This window comes from Dromaius novaehollandiae, chromosome 2 (assembly GCF_036370855.1).
Source record: "Dromaius novaehollandiae isolate bDroNov1 chromosome 2, bDroNov1.hap1, whole genome shotgun sequence".
In the NCBI taxonomy this organism is placed as follows: Eukaryota; Metazoa; Chordata; class Aves; order Casuariiformes; family Dromaiidae; genus Dromaius; species Dromaius novaehollandiae.
The window spans coordinates 104,341,735-104,355,936 of NC_088099.1; the positions used below are offsets into that span (position 1 = coordinate 104,341,735).

Consider the following 14,202-nt stretch of genomic DNA (forward strand, 5'->3'; position numbering starts at 1 on the left):
CCTACAGACCTCTGAGGGTAAGTCAGGGGGTTCCTCTGCACTTAAGCACTTCAGCGTATCCAAGTCTGTGAATCTTCTGTGAAGTGTTACTGCCATCTGTAAAATGTGTTAAATCCTTGTTTAGGCTCAGAAGAGGAAAAAGACTCATCTAGCAAATAAAACCATGGGTGAGCACTCTTATTTGCAATGCAGTTGGGAAGAGTGGAGTTGTGCAAAACCAGACCATCAAGTGTGAAGTGAACTTCCTAATTACAGTGCTGCAAGGTCATCAGAGGACCTGCACAACTAGAGAGGAAAGGGATCCAGCAGCATACAAACCTCTTGCATTTCCTTTAATCTTTATTCTGTGGCCATGAAAACCAATTCTATTATAGTTCACCTTACCTGTCAGGTATGAGGCTAGAACTAGCATAAATTGCAGTGAGACACTGGATAGCAAAGTAATGACAAAGCAGACATACTGTAGCAAAAGCACTTCATGTGTATAGAGACACAAGGCATAGCTGCCCAAATGAGGTTCAAGCCACAAGAGAGATGGTTTAGAAGGAATGCACCTTCTGGGCTCCTTGTTCTTCTGCAAGTTTTGTAGCCTGCAAGAGTTACTAAATCTCAGACCCTGGCTAAACAGTCCATGCTCTCTCCTGCTCTCATATAGTTCTAATCCGGGAGTAAATTATCTGCGTACCTGGGAACTGAGCAAGTTAAAATATGTAAAACGTAATTAGGAACTGGGATGTCACTGGGAGAAGCAAGTGTTTTCCGATTCCAAAATGCATTCTGCAGTTTTGTTTCTGGATGAATAAAGTGTGAATTTGACATGTGAGAAAGCAATTGAGCATAAATGTGTATCAATGAATGCTCTGTGGATGCCTCAGGACATTCTATTTTTTTGATTTGTTGTTCTTTGCAGATGGGGAATAAATGACTGTTAAATAAAGCCTAAGGAAGCCTCCCAGCCACTCCAGTGAGGCTTCATCATTGCCACATTGCTGCAGCAGTAGATATATTGCAGCTCCAGACTTTTTTTGGGAGGTGGGCACTTTGTGTTGACACTTAGAGAACGATTTTATATAAGCTTCTTTCAGCAGCACTGGTGACTTAAAGGGTCTTTTCTCTCCCTACATCATCAGGGGACCTGACTAGCTGAGCTACTTTGATTTCTTTTTTGTCGGATTGTTTGTCAGCTGGATTAAGCCTCTGATCCAGCTTACTGCGTTACTGTTCAAATGCTTGTGCTGGCATAACAGAGGGCAGCATGAGGCTAGCGTGAGCAGAAAAGATAGGGACACATAACAAGGTCTTCTTACACTGTACAGCCACTGTGGCTGAGGTTCTCTGACAATCCAAACAAATTTTAGGAGGGGCTGTGCCAGTCATGCTTCGTGGTGCTCATCCGTGGTGATGAGGCAGTTTGGGGAACTAAACTGATCAAAAACTATTCCCTTTTCTTGCCAGGTTTAGCTGAGCAACTTGGTGATTCCCACGCAAAGGGAATGGGAGTGGGGGGAGCCAAGAGAGACAGTGGACCAGCTCCTTCAGCAACAGCTAACTGGGGGGATTCATTTAGCTGTAATGGGAAACTCTTCCTGGAACGCCTAACCATGGCCGTTGAGCTTTCTTACTGTGAGGTCTCAAAACACTCTGTTAAGCATCAGTCAGCCTTATTTACAGGCCCAGAGAACAGACTGAAAAGGAATTCAAGCTGGAACTGTCACAAGAGTTTCAGAAAATTGTGTATCAGATCAGTGAACTTGTTTGAAAATCACAGTTTAAGAGATCTGTAAGGGGAGTTCACCAAATCTGTACTGAGAATCCCACAATCCAAGGCAATATCGAGGCCAGTGTGCATAACTGTACTGGCCCCCAGAGAGGCTCATGTCTGACAAAGCACGTAAGCAAATGCAGACTGCAGATGTACATGCAATTCCATGTCTGTGTTAGCTGCTATGGCAGGGTTAGCAGACCTACTATGGTTAACTCTCCCATGCCAGTATCTTCATTGAATCTGTTAGTATCTGGCTAGATGGGCATTGCTCCACGGAAATATAGTTTCTTATTTCTGAAAGACTTAGAGTGCCAGCTTTTTCCTTGAGAGAAACTTCTCCTTTTTGTAAGGTTTGTAACCTCAGCTATTGGAATTTCTCTAGCTGGACAGGGGAGGCCTGAGGTGCGCAAGGCAGGGAGGGTTTGCTGGCAGACAGCTTGTGGCTGTTGTGATCCACTGCACAGCGTCTTTGTCTAGGAATCAGAAATGTTAGGTTTTGTGCCTGACTGGCACTGTGACCTTACGCAAACCCTTTCTGCTCTCTCCTTTATTTCACCCATCAGCAAACTGAAAGAGTATAATAATCCCTGCCTATCTCCCTACAAATGATTGAAAATATAACATGCTGCCCATAAGGAGCTCTGTGAATGCAAAATAAATCTCTGCTGTTATAGAATGAGACATTTTCTTTTTATTGTTATGTGAGTCATTGGAGAAGCTTGTCTTAGATCTATTGGAGCATTTGAGACATGTGGGTTCATAGCTGCTGGACAGGAGGCACTAACGCTGAGTGACTCATTGCTGCCCTCAGGGACAGGAAGAGATTTATGCAGCTGACTGGAAATCGTATTTTATATGCAGATACAATATTTCACTGTGGAGAATCCCAAAGCAGCTTATAAACACTGACTCCACTACATAAAAGCCAGCAGCTGGACTGAGACCTGCAGGAGCAGCTGGCTATTACATACCTGTCACCTATCCAGGAAGGGACTTGGAAGAATGGGCATGAAAGCCCAATTGAAGTGAGTTTTTAAAAGGCTGAGAAAAATCCACATGGAATAACAAGTGAAGGGGAAGGAAAAAAAGAGAGGAAAGGCAGTATGGAGAAATTCTTCCCTTTTGTATGGCTGAATTAAATGCCTGGATGCCACATGACACACAACACACCTGATGTACCCTGCTGTTTTTCTGCCCTTTGGCCACCTAGCTGGGGTTTGTAACATGCTAAGGGTATGCTGTGTGCTTGAATCTACAGAGGATGTGAGTCTGCTACAGCCCTAAATTATGAGGGCTGGTTCTTTAGCTCAGGTTGCAAAGAGTTATGTTCTTAGCCTTGCAAATCAGTGAATCAACGTACAGTGTTGACAACCATGGAAGCAAAGGTTTGCCTGAGATTCAGGTTGCTTTTGGTGGGGAACGTATTTTTTTTTTGCTTGAAAGATAGTATGCTATTGTCATGGTTACAGAGCTAGCTGCACTTCTGGCCTCTTCCCCATCTCTCTGAATACTCTTCCTTTACTGATGGCAGAATTTCCATGAATCTTCTGTTCCTCCTTAGACTGGCCCTTGCATTTAATAGTCTCTGTCAACAGTCCCTTACCCTGCAGGTCTGACAGGCTATGTCTGCAACAGCCTCCCCCTTTCTCAAACATGCCAGCAAGTGCCTGTGTTTCAGTCTGGTTCTCCAAACAGTCGCTCTCTTTCATGACTTTTTTAAAACTGTTATAGCCTTTTAATTTTTCTGTTTTCAAGCAGAATCAGCTGGACAAAATCAGCTTTGAATATTTTGTTTCCTCCTCCTCCATGGACTAGGAGTAAAGCTAACAGGCCTGGCATTGTCCCTTAGCAGCCCTCAAGTGTTTGCTCAGAGGTGGGTTATTTCAAGCCAGTCTTTTCTCTTTGCTCTTCCTTCCTGCTCTTTTGAATACAGTGGTTTAGCACAATGAGTATATATCTCCAACAGTAGCTCAGTATTTGTACATTACTGGAGAGCAGCTTGGCATTGTCAGCTCCACTGAGGGTATGGCTGTTCTGGTCAAGCTCTCCAAGTTCATAGTGCAGTTCTTGAACAGCATGATTTATATCAGGGATGCAGTCAATTTCCTAGCAAAAGCGTGCCAGACAGCTACTGCTGTCACCACATCAGTGTATCTGATGCCACTGGTGATTACACAGAATATAACTTTCAGAAACATCACTTTAGTGATCTGTCTCCAGTCTCTGGGGTTAAAGCAAGCAGTTTAAAATAATATTTAGCACTAGTACTGTAAATGCAGATGGGTGCAAGAAGATAGGCATGTTACCTATGGGTATGACAATAGAACAGATAAAATGGTTAACTCTTTAAGACATATTATGCTAGGAAAATGTTGACAGCATTCCCTCACTGTGCTTTTTTAAGTGTAATGAACAGGATCCCAACAGGCTGAAGACATGCCTTCAAAACTCTGTGACCCTACCCCGAACAACACCTGAAAAATATTCTTCCCTGCTGCCTCTTAGAAAGCATTGAAAAATCGCCTCCCTTTTTGGCTTGGCTTCCTGTTTGAAAAGCTGATGCCAAACACTGCTGCTGCTGTCATTACAGAGTCCTGCGGTGCTGGCCCTCCCTAACATTGAAAGGTATGTGCGTGCAGCAGGTCCTGTAAAGCATGCATTTGTTACATGTTTCTCATGAAGCAAGCACAATTCAGGTGAAAATTATCCCCTCGATCCTGTAGAGAACCATGAATGGGAGAATCAGGGGAGGGAGGAGGACAGAGGAATTCATCACATCTGAGAATAATACCTTTCTTTAATAGGCTCAGGATTTGAGCCAGCCTCTACAGAAATCTGTTGAAAAACACCCGCTAGCTTCTTTGAGCTGTGGATAAGGCTTTTCATAAAGAACTTTGCTTATCAGTTGTCCAAAATGCTGCAGTCTGCACTCGTGAGTTGCCGCCGGATTGATGGCTCACATGCAGACATCCCCACCCATGTGGAGAGGAGGCTTCAGCCTGTAAAACCCCTGCTGCTGCTCCGCATTAACTCCCTCCTCTTCCTCCCCTCCCCGCACCTGCCTGCCTCCCACGAGGGGCTGCGGCAATGCCTCACTCGCCTGGGGTGGACGTGTCCCTCCAGCGCAGCAGCCCTGTGTCACCCCAACTTGGTTTGACACCTCTTGTCAATCAGCGCAGCCCCCGCGGCGGGGATTCCTTTGAGGTATGAGGGGAAGGGCTGGAAAAAGTGTTTTAATTTCTGACAGCAGTTCTCTTTTGGCGAGGATGCTTCCAGCTTTTATAAAGCAGATAATCAAAGCTTTTGTTTAAATCCTGCCATCAGGAGAAAGGTTATGCCGCTGTATGGAAAGCATACCGGAGCCTTGTGCAGCTGCCCCAAATCTTGCTTTTCTCAGCTGCAAAATCTTGACACTCGGATCTTCTTCCTCCTGCCCAATGCAGGAGGGCAACTGAGACTGGGAAGAGAGAGAAAGGTTTCCAAAACGTCATTTTATTTCTCAATAAGCCAGAGGTTTAATATACATATGAGTGATCTGGGGCCACTTTTTGATAGCCTCCAGAATGACTACTTCTCAGTCGTCTTAGAGATGCTTATCCGAGACACCTGTGTGCACCCAAAGCACCTGGTAGATAAGATCTTTGCAATTCACTTGCACAACTCTGCCTTTTGCAAAGAAAAAGAAAGTGTTAACGAGTTGACAAACACTCTCTTCCTTGCAGCAAGCAGTGCGGCTCTCTGCAATGAGATGTTACTGCAGGGAGGAGAGTAGGGTGCTGTCAGAAGACTTTGAAAAATGCTTTGTTCAATCCAGTTACAAAGGCTCCTGCTTCAGTAATGTACCAAATCCTAGCTGGCTAAACAAGCAATGGATTAAGTAGAAACGTGAATTCCTAACGATGCAGGGCAATGTGCTGCTACTGGATTTTGAAATTATCACACATGTGATGAGAGTCCTTGAGGTGGAAAGGAATAACGCTTAAACAAGAAGGCTCAAAGCAAAAAGGAATATTTCCTACGTATGTGGTTTCTGTATCATTATGGTTCCAGATTATGACCTGATGACTTCAAATGAAATTCCAACAGTATTTTTACTCACTGACACTGTAATTTCCAACCAGATTCTTAAACTAGGCAAATTTGCCTAATCTCAATTCAGACTCAACCCAAGAAAATACTTAGGAAAGAAAGAATCGAGACCAGATTTCAAGAACAGCTCAGACTAGCAAGTGAATATTTTTATCCATGCCTTGCTCTTTTGCATTTAGTGAATTTGTTCCACATTAATGTAGAAACAGCTGCATCAGCACAAGTACTGAGGCTGGAACCTTATTAATATTTATGTCTGGAGAGCCATGCAAGCAGGAGTAAAAATGCCTTTCTTTCATTGGTTCAGGCACCACAGCATCGATGCAGTGTCTTGCCATGTTTGCTGTCCATGCAATGAAATTTATTAGAGCAAGGATTGATTTCTCATCAGCACTCTTACAGGCTCTCAGGAAAACTCTGCCCTTCACCTCCTACCTGCTCTTTGCTTCTAATTCTTCAATAATTTCCTAATTAGGGAGGCCATTTTTCTTCTCTCTTGCACACTTCTGTAGTTTATAGTGTCATTTATTAAACATGGTCTGAGCCAGTGTTAGAGGTTTACACTATCATTTGCTCATATAAGGGCATATCTGTAAGCCTTAATAAATGAGACGAAGCAAGAAATAACAATGGTGTGATGGATCCAGCATGTGCTGGAGGGTACTGAGTTCATGGTGCATGGAGCTAAGCACACGAGAGATGTTGCATGGGCTCGGTATGACCCTCAGAGCCTCCCTTGCGACTTCTTAGTGCTGTAGTTTTGGCTGGGAAGGTCACACGCTGACAGCCCTTAATCTGAGCCTGGGGGGGTCTCCTTTCTCTGAGTGCTGAGTGGGATTCTGGCAAAAGCCTTGCCCAGGCTTTTGTTTTGCTAGGGCAATTCTGATTTTATCTAACAATGAACAGCTGGTGAGCAGACAGGTACAGCGAGTGTTCAGCACGATTAAAACATTCATCAGTATATATATATTTAATTAATAGAAATAATGGCTTGTAACATCAGTAATAGAAAGAAATAACCTCATGAACTGGTAGAAAGCCAGCTACAGGGAGAAAGTGTGCAAGCCTCAGAGTGGCTGCACCTGCAGCATTGTTTGGGAACACGCTGCAGGGCAAGCGCCCCGGCTTTGCATGTCACAAAGGCCAGGGTGGCTGGGAGAGGTGGCAATCCAGAGGGATGCCGTCACTGCCCCTCTCACTCCCTGGAGTGCCAGTAGGGCTGGGGGCAGCTCACACACAGGAGCCCCTGGCCTATAGTCCTCCTGCCTGTCACCAAGGCCGTGGCAGCAGCAGGGTGCCCACACTGAGGAGTGCCTGCCCGCCTGGGGCACCACCTGGCTGGAGGAGCCCTGGTGGGCCCAGAGATCCCCATTGTGCAGCGACCTCACTGCATCACTCGGCCTGGCCCCCTTTCCTGTGCTCCCAGAGCCTCTGCAGGTGCCATACACCCAGCTCGGCAATTATTTTTTGGCTAAGATGCTCCAGAAATTGCTAGGTTTTAGTGAGCCCTCAGGTTAATATCAGTGCACTGACTGCCCTAGACAGCTTGCAGGGCAGGCAGGCTTGGGCCAGGGCAGGAGCATTGGCCTTTGCTGCTCCCACAAACGTATCCTTGATGATGTGCTGCAGTTTTCTGCCACCTCCCTGATTTCTTCCTTTAGGATTTTATAGCTTTCCAGCATGGTGTTGATCCTCCCATGTCCTTGAGCTACTAACGATCCTGTCTCAAAAATCCTATCTCTGTCTGCAGTTTTACCTTTCTTATCTTGCATGGCTCTGCTCTACTGACTTTCTCATAGCTTAGCAATTTTCTCAGGAGTCCGAGCCAAGGCTATGGCCATACTAGAGCCAGGCTTTTTGTGGGGGGGACGTTACAGAGACAATGATGTTTATAGCACAGGGCCATGGCTGCTGCCAGCTTAGTCCTGCTTCTCTCCCTTTCCCACCAGCTAGCACAGATTGGTCCCGCTACTGGCATAGCTTCCAAGCAACCAGTAAGCAAAAACATAAAGGCAGATGGAAAGGGAAAAGCCTAATAAAAATTATGTTTCATAGATACAAAACATGCCCTTTGCATGGGCCCTACCTGGAATTCCTCCCGTATGTTTCCACTACCCTCCCAGCCTGCCGCACATGTCTGACTGAAAAGCATGCATGCTGGAGCAAAAGGGAGGAGCAAAATGTTTGTCTGCCCTACATGACCTAATGAGCTGATGAGCGGCCCTAGACCCATGTCATCTTCTGTCTAGCCTGGTCTGTAATGCAGGACCTGAACCTGCAACAGTCTGAACTTTTTCTTGTTTTCATACGTTGCAGCATCAAGTCCTTCAATATACACAAAACTTAGGCACCAGTCTTGGGGAATTGGGCATAACTAAAAGGTCTTTATGTCATTTTTATCATCCTGAGAGGACTGCCCCGTCCCCCCTCCCCCAGACAAGGTTGGGAAGCATGAAATGGGATACCAAGCCATGGGATGGGGACATGTTTTCCCATAGGAAGAGCAAGTTTCTCTTTAGGAAAAACATTTCAAATGCCCCACAAACTGTGCCTCAGTACATCACACAGATGCACATATTATTTACTTATTATAAAGCATGACGACTGAGTCCTTCCTTTGGGCTTTTGTTACCTGGCTCTTGCGATGTTCTATATGCTGCAAGGGAGTCAGGACTTTGATCAGAGACCACTTCAGCAGATAAAGAGAGAGGCTCCGAAGGTGATCACACCGAGCATTTTAACTGGGAGGATGGCAATCATGAAAGCAAAGGAGGAGATGATACGTTGGATAAAAGTGGGTTGATCCTCTGAGCTTCATTAAACAAACTCTTGACTGAGGTCACGTTATTCCTTCTCTCGTATGTCCAGCGAGGACAGCTGCATAATAACCGGCTATTTCATCTGTGCTGCTGCAGTTTCCCCACTCACGTATCTGCAGTGCTTTTACACCATGGGAAATTAAGCAGAAGAGTGAAAATGTTGCAGGGTTTTTTGTTCCTTTCTTTTTTTGTGCAGCTTGTTTCTGACACGGGGCTGGTTGCCTAGGAAACTGCTGAAGGTGGAATTCAGCCAGACTGAGCGTCAGAGCTGTGGGCAGAGTTTCAGTTGATAGACATATGTATGTGAGGCAAATACAGAGAGGAAAAGGTAGCACCGGAAAGTATCAGCTGAACAATCCATTTCCTAACAAATATTTTGAAATAAGCTATCCTGAACCTTTGGGAAATGCTCCATTTCAAATGCTTGCTTCAGAATTAATTTAAACATTGTCTGGAGTCTCCTAAAGTTACCTGAATGGCTTCTGTTCATGTCTAGGGGATTCAATTCGAGCTCCATAAAAAAGTAGACCTGAATCATCCCCACACCCCTGCATCCAATAATGCAAACCTTATTTATTTGGGGAATAAATATTTGGTATGGGGTTTTTTTTCCTTCCAGTCTCAACAAATTCTAAATAAGAGATATACTTGAATTCCCCTCCTCCTTCAAAAATGTGAGTTATTTTGATTTAAGAATAAACACTTGGGCTGGGTTTCTTTCTTTTGATGTAAATAATCTGTTTTCCTTGAATTGGATTTTAAAATGGCTTCCTTTGAAGCCTCAGGCTGTTAGGAATGAGCTTAATGTAGGTATGGAGGATATGTAACATCAGCTATCCCCTCGCACACTGAAATGTCAGTAATTCTTCGAGTAAGTAACTAATATGCAGTGTATGATACTTGAACATTTGGAAATAATAGTAGCGAGCATTCACAGTACCTGTGTTTTGCACCGGTTCTGCCGTTCTGAGTTTTGCTGCGACAGTGCTCTCAGTAACACACCCATAGCAGCAAGGGAAATGAAAGGCAGTACTTTGAATCATTACCTGAAGCACTCAGTGGTCCAGTGGAGCTGCTAATCTGCAAGCTATTTTTAAACAAGTAATTATGGATGTGGATGTTAATTATATACTTAACATGCCACAAAAATGTTCGCTTGAAATTAAAACTACACGTTGTTTGCTAAGTGTAGTCAACCAGATAATTAAACTGCTCCTGGCTTAGACCAGTAAAAGCAGATTTTACAGGAAATGCAACTGATCAGATTTTTCTAAAAATCACCGTGGAAGAAAAAAACCTATGAGTGTATTTTCCAGCATCCCATCTTGGAGCTAGAATGCTTTCTTAAGGAAAGGCTAACAAAAGAAAGGTGGGGATGCTATTGGCATATCAACTAAATGAAACTGGGTTGTTCTGCAGATTGCCTTAGAAGAACATAAAACCAGAGCTATAATAATCCATATTCAGGGTTATTGAACTGCATAAACGAGGTTAGAAAGATTAGGGGGGTTGGCTCAGACTGGTGGGTAGAACAAAGAAAAGAAGTATATCGACAAAAGGCAAAAGAAATGTGCGCTGGAAATTGCGGTGAACTTTTATTTGAACCCCTGGAATAGCCGCACCCTTAATAAGATAGTGGAATAGTAAAATCTGCGTAAGTAGGCTACCGCCTGACTACGGAAAACGCTTTAGCGTTCAGCCGCCTCTCGGAGGGAAATTCAGACGGCCGCGCTGTGACCGCGCGTACTACAACGAACAGTGCAGTGAGACGGGCGATATTGTCGAGCCTCCGATACGACACGCTGCCCGCACGGTAGCACACGGCGCCCGGCACCGCACCGAGCACGCCCGCGCCCCTCCCCTGCCTCGCGGCGCCGATGTGTCACCGCGCTCCGCGGGCGCCGCAGCGCTCCGAGCCCGGCGCGTCCTGCCCAGTCCCGAGCTCCGCCGGCCTCCGCTGGTAAAAGGGCATCGGCTGGGGAGAGCCGCTGGCTCGCACATGTCCCAGCCTCCCTCCCCTCCCCCTTTGCGCGTCCTTCCCTTTCTCCTCTTCCTCGGCGCGTGTAACGCAGTGCTACGAGCCTGCAAGCCCCACAGCGGCGCAGCAAGCCCCGCGCAGCCCCGCGCGGCGGGAACTGCGCTCGCCCGTGCCCGGCCGGGGCGCGGGAGCTGCGGCCGGCGGCCTCATTGCTCCGCGGCGGCTTCAGTCTCGGCTGCGGGAGCCGCTTCAGCCGCCGGAGCAGGAAAACGCCCGGGCCGAGCGCGTCACCGGGAAAACGGCGGACAGGGACCGACGCGCAGTGCCTGGGTGTAGGTCAGGGCTGGTGACCAAAGCGCTCAGGGGCGTGGAGACCCCCCCCCCCCGTCCTGCCGTGTGTAAACGCATCCCTTCGAAGTCTCACGCCGACGCATCTCGATTTTTTTCAGGAAAGCTGCCCGTCTCCCCCCCGGTGCCGGGCTGCTTTTAGGCGATGCTCCCCACACCGCGGAAGCGGTACGGCTTGGCGGGGGGCGGCGTGCCAACCCAGGGGCAAAGGGCCGAGCAGGGGCGGACGAGGCCGCTCCCCGGGGAACGGGCGCCCCGCAAAGCGCCGAGTCCCGCGGCGGGGCCAGGCCCCAGCGCCCCGCCGGACGCAGCCTGCCCCTGCCCCTGCCCCTGCCCCTGCCCCTGCCCCTGCCGCCGCCCGGCCCCGCCCCCCCGCCGCGGCCCTTTGTCCCCGGTGTCCGCGGCAAACCGGGGCGGCGGCAGCGGCGGCGGCGCGGGACCGCTGCGAGGCGGCGCCCGGCGCGGCCCCCCGCTGCGGGAGACAATGCCGCAGCCCCGCCCCCGCCCGCCCATTGGCTCGGCGCGGGCGCCGAGGCCCCGCCCCCGCCGGCTCCCGCATTACGTCACCGGTGGGGGCGGGGCGGCGGCGCCCCATTTAAGGCGCGGCGCGGGGCGCGGCTGCTGCAGCGGCGAGTGCGGGAGTGCGGCGGGAGCGCGTGGAGGCGGCAGCGCGTGGAGGCGGCAGCGGGGTTCGTGGCACCGTGAGACACCGGCACCATGCGTGAGATCGTGCATATCCAAGCCGGCCAGTGCGGCAACCAGATCGGCGCCAAGGTAAAGGGCGTGTCGCAGGCGGCGGCAGTCCCTGTCCGCGCGCGCGGGTAGCGCGGGGTGGATGTCGGGGGTTCACAGCGGGCGCGGCGGCGCGAGTCGGGTCTGCGGGGCTCGGCGCCGCCGCCGTTTGCGCTTTCTTCCCCCCTTTGGCGAGGGCAGGTCTGCGCGGGTCGCTCCGCGGGGGCGCGGGCGGTGCTCGCGGCGGGGGCGGGATAGCTGCGCACCCCGGCGCGTCCGCGCCCCCTCCCGCGGGCGGCGGTGTGGCCTCTGCGGCCGGCGCTGCCACGCCCCTCCCAGCGCGCCGGGCCGGGGGTGCGGTGACAGCCGTGTCTGGCTATTGCTGCCTGCGCGGCGCGGCCAATGGGTGCCTGCCACGTAGTGCCCGTCGGGGGGCGTGGCCGGGCTGGGGGCTGCGGCTGACCCTGTCCCATCTGGTCCCTTTCAGTTCTGGGAGGTCATCAGTGATGAGCATGGCATCGACCCCACGGGCAGCTACCATGGGGACAGCGACCTGCAGCTGGAGAGGATCAATGTGTACTACAATGAAGCCACTGGTAACTGCTTTTAATGACCCTTCTCCTTTGGTGGCCCCAGGAAACACGAGTCCTGAGCAAATTTGAGCCCTGCGGGAGCTGTGCTCCCTCTGCACAGCTGGGGGCTTTGTGGCAGAGCACTAATAGCTGCTCAGTATCATCCCTGATTCACTCCCCTCTTCTCTCTAAAAACCCTCTGCCTGTCTGGGCAGCAGCACTGAATTATGACAAGCCTGCCAGAAGTGCACTAGCTCTCATGACACTGGCTGCCAACTGCAGGGCTGTAATGCTGGTGCTGGTTCCTCCCACAGGTAACAAGTATGTCCCCCGTGCCATCCTGGTCGACCTGGAACCCGGCACTATGGACTCTGTCCGCTCTGGGCCCTTTGGACAGATCTTTCGACCTGACAACTTTGTCTTTGGTAGGTATTGGTCCCCGAGGGGTCCCCAGCTGTGTGCTCTGTGCACGGGAAAGGCTCACAGTCCGCACGCAAGCAGTGCGGGAGCAGTGGGCGTATGCCGTGGGGTAGGGAGAAGTTGAACTGTCCCTGCTGCTGGGGGCACCAACGTGGCATCTGCTTTGTGCTCTGCCTTCCAGGTCAGAGTGGGGCTGGCAACAACTGGGCAAAGGGCCACTACACAGAAGGAGCTGAGCTAGTGGACTCTGTCCTGGATGTGGTGAGGAAGGAATCGGAAAGCTGCGACTGCCTCCAGGGCTTCCAGTTGACCCACTCCTTGGGTGGTGGCACGGGCTCTGGGATGGGCACCCTGCTCATCAGCAAGATCAGGGAGGAGTACCCCGACCGCATCATGAACACCTTCAGCGTCATGCCCTCTCCCAAGGTGTCGGACACGGTGGTGGAGCCCTACAATGCCACCCTTTCTGTGCACCAGCTGGTGGAGAACACGGACGAGACCTACTGCATTGACAATGAGGCCTTGTATGACATTTGCTTCCGCACCCTGAAGCTCACCACTCCCACGTACGGGGACCTCAACCACCTGGTCTCTGCCACCATGAGCGGTGTGACGACCTGCCTTCGCTTCCCCGGCCAGCTGAACGCCGATCTCCGCAAGCTGGCCGTCAACATGGTGCCTTTCCCCCGGCTGCACTTCTTCATGCCGGGCTTCGCCCCTCTCACGAGCCGCGGCAGCCAGCAGTACCGAGCCCTGACGGTGCCCGAGCTCACGCAGCAGATGTTTGATTCTAAGAACATGATGGCAGCCTGCGACCCCCGCCATGGTCGCTACCTGACGGTGGCTGCCATTTTCCGGGGCCGGATGTCCATGAAGGAGGTGGACGAGCAAATGCTCAATGTGCAGAACAAGAACAGCAGCTACTTTGTGGAGTGGATCCCCAACAACGTGAAGACGGCCGTCTGCGACATCCCCCCGCGTGGGCTCAAGATGTCTGCCACCTTCATTGGGAACAGCACGGCTATTCAGGAGCTGTTCAAGAGGATCTCGGAGCAGTTCACGGCCATGTTCCGGCGCAAGGCTTTCTTGCACTGGTACACCGGCGAGGGCATGGATGAAATGGAGTTCACGGAGGCTGAGAGCAACATGAATGACCTGGTCTCAGAATACCAGCAATACCAGGATGCCACTGCTGATGAGCAGGGTGAATTTGAAGAGGAAGGAGAGGAGGATGAGGCATAATGTTGCAAGGGGTAGGAAAAAGGTTTAGTCTGAGCAGGCAAGTGTTCATTGAGAGGAGAAAAATCTGTGCAGTTGTGCTGAAGCATGCATTTTTTTTAATTTGGTGCTCTCCGCTGTTGCTTCTGTCAGCAGTTTTGTATCCTTGACTGTCCAATGTAACAGTAGCTGCAAAAATACTTCAGAGTTTTCTGTTTAAATGGTTAACTTCTCAAACATAAAGGCTTTTTGTGTTCTAAA

General features: G+C 50.0%; 1 protein-coding gene across 1 annotated transcript; it reads left to right on the top strand.

The window, feature by feature from the left end:
• The first annotated feature begins 11,615 nt into the window (after positions 1–11,615).
• LOC135327549 (tubulin beta-2 chain) lies at positions 11,616–14,202 on the top strand. Its single transcript, XM_064507095.1, has 4 exons — positions 11,616–11,773; positions 12,219–12,327; positions 12,618–12,728; positions 12,905–14,202. The coding sequence occupies exons 1-4, from the start codon at positions 11,717–11,719 to the stop codon at positions 13,963–13,965; spliced, it is 1,338 nt and encodes a 445-aa protein (XP_064363165.1). The 5' UTR covers positions 11,616–11,716; the 3' UTR covers positions 13,966–14,202.

What these genes read in the sequence shown, in the direction of transcription:
- LOC135327549 (XM_064507095.1), top strand. Translation starts at nt 11,717, where the DNA reads ATGCGTGAGATCGTGCATATCCAAGCCGGCCAGTGCGGCAACCAGATC. An exon ending in GCAACCAGATCGGCGCCAAG is followed by an intron (nt 11,774 to 12,218) that starts GTAAAGGGCGTG and finishes GGTCCCTTTCAG; the next exon opens with TTCTGGGAGGTCATCAGTGA. An exon ending in ACCTGACAACTTTGTCTTTG is followed by an intron (nt 12,729 to 12,904) that starts GTAGGTATTGGT and finishes TCTGCCTTCCAG; the next exon opens with GTCAGAGTGGGGCTGGCAAC.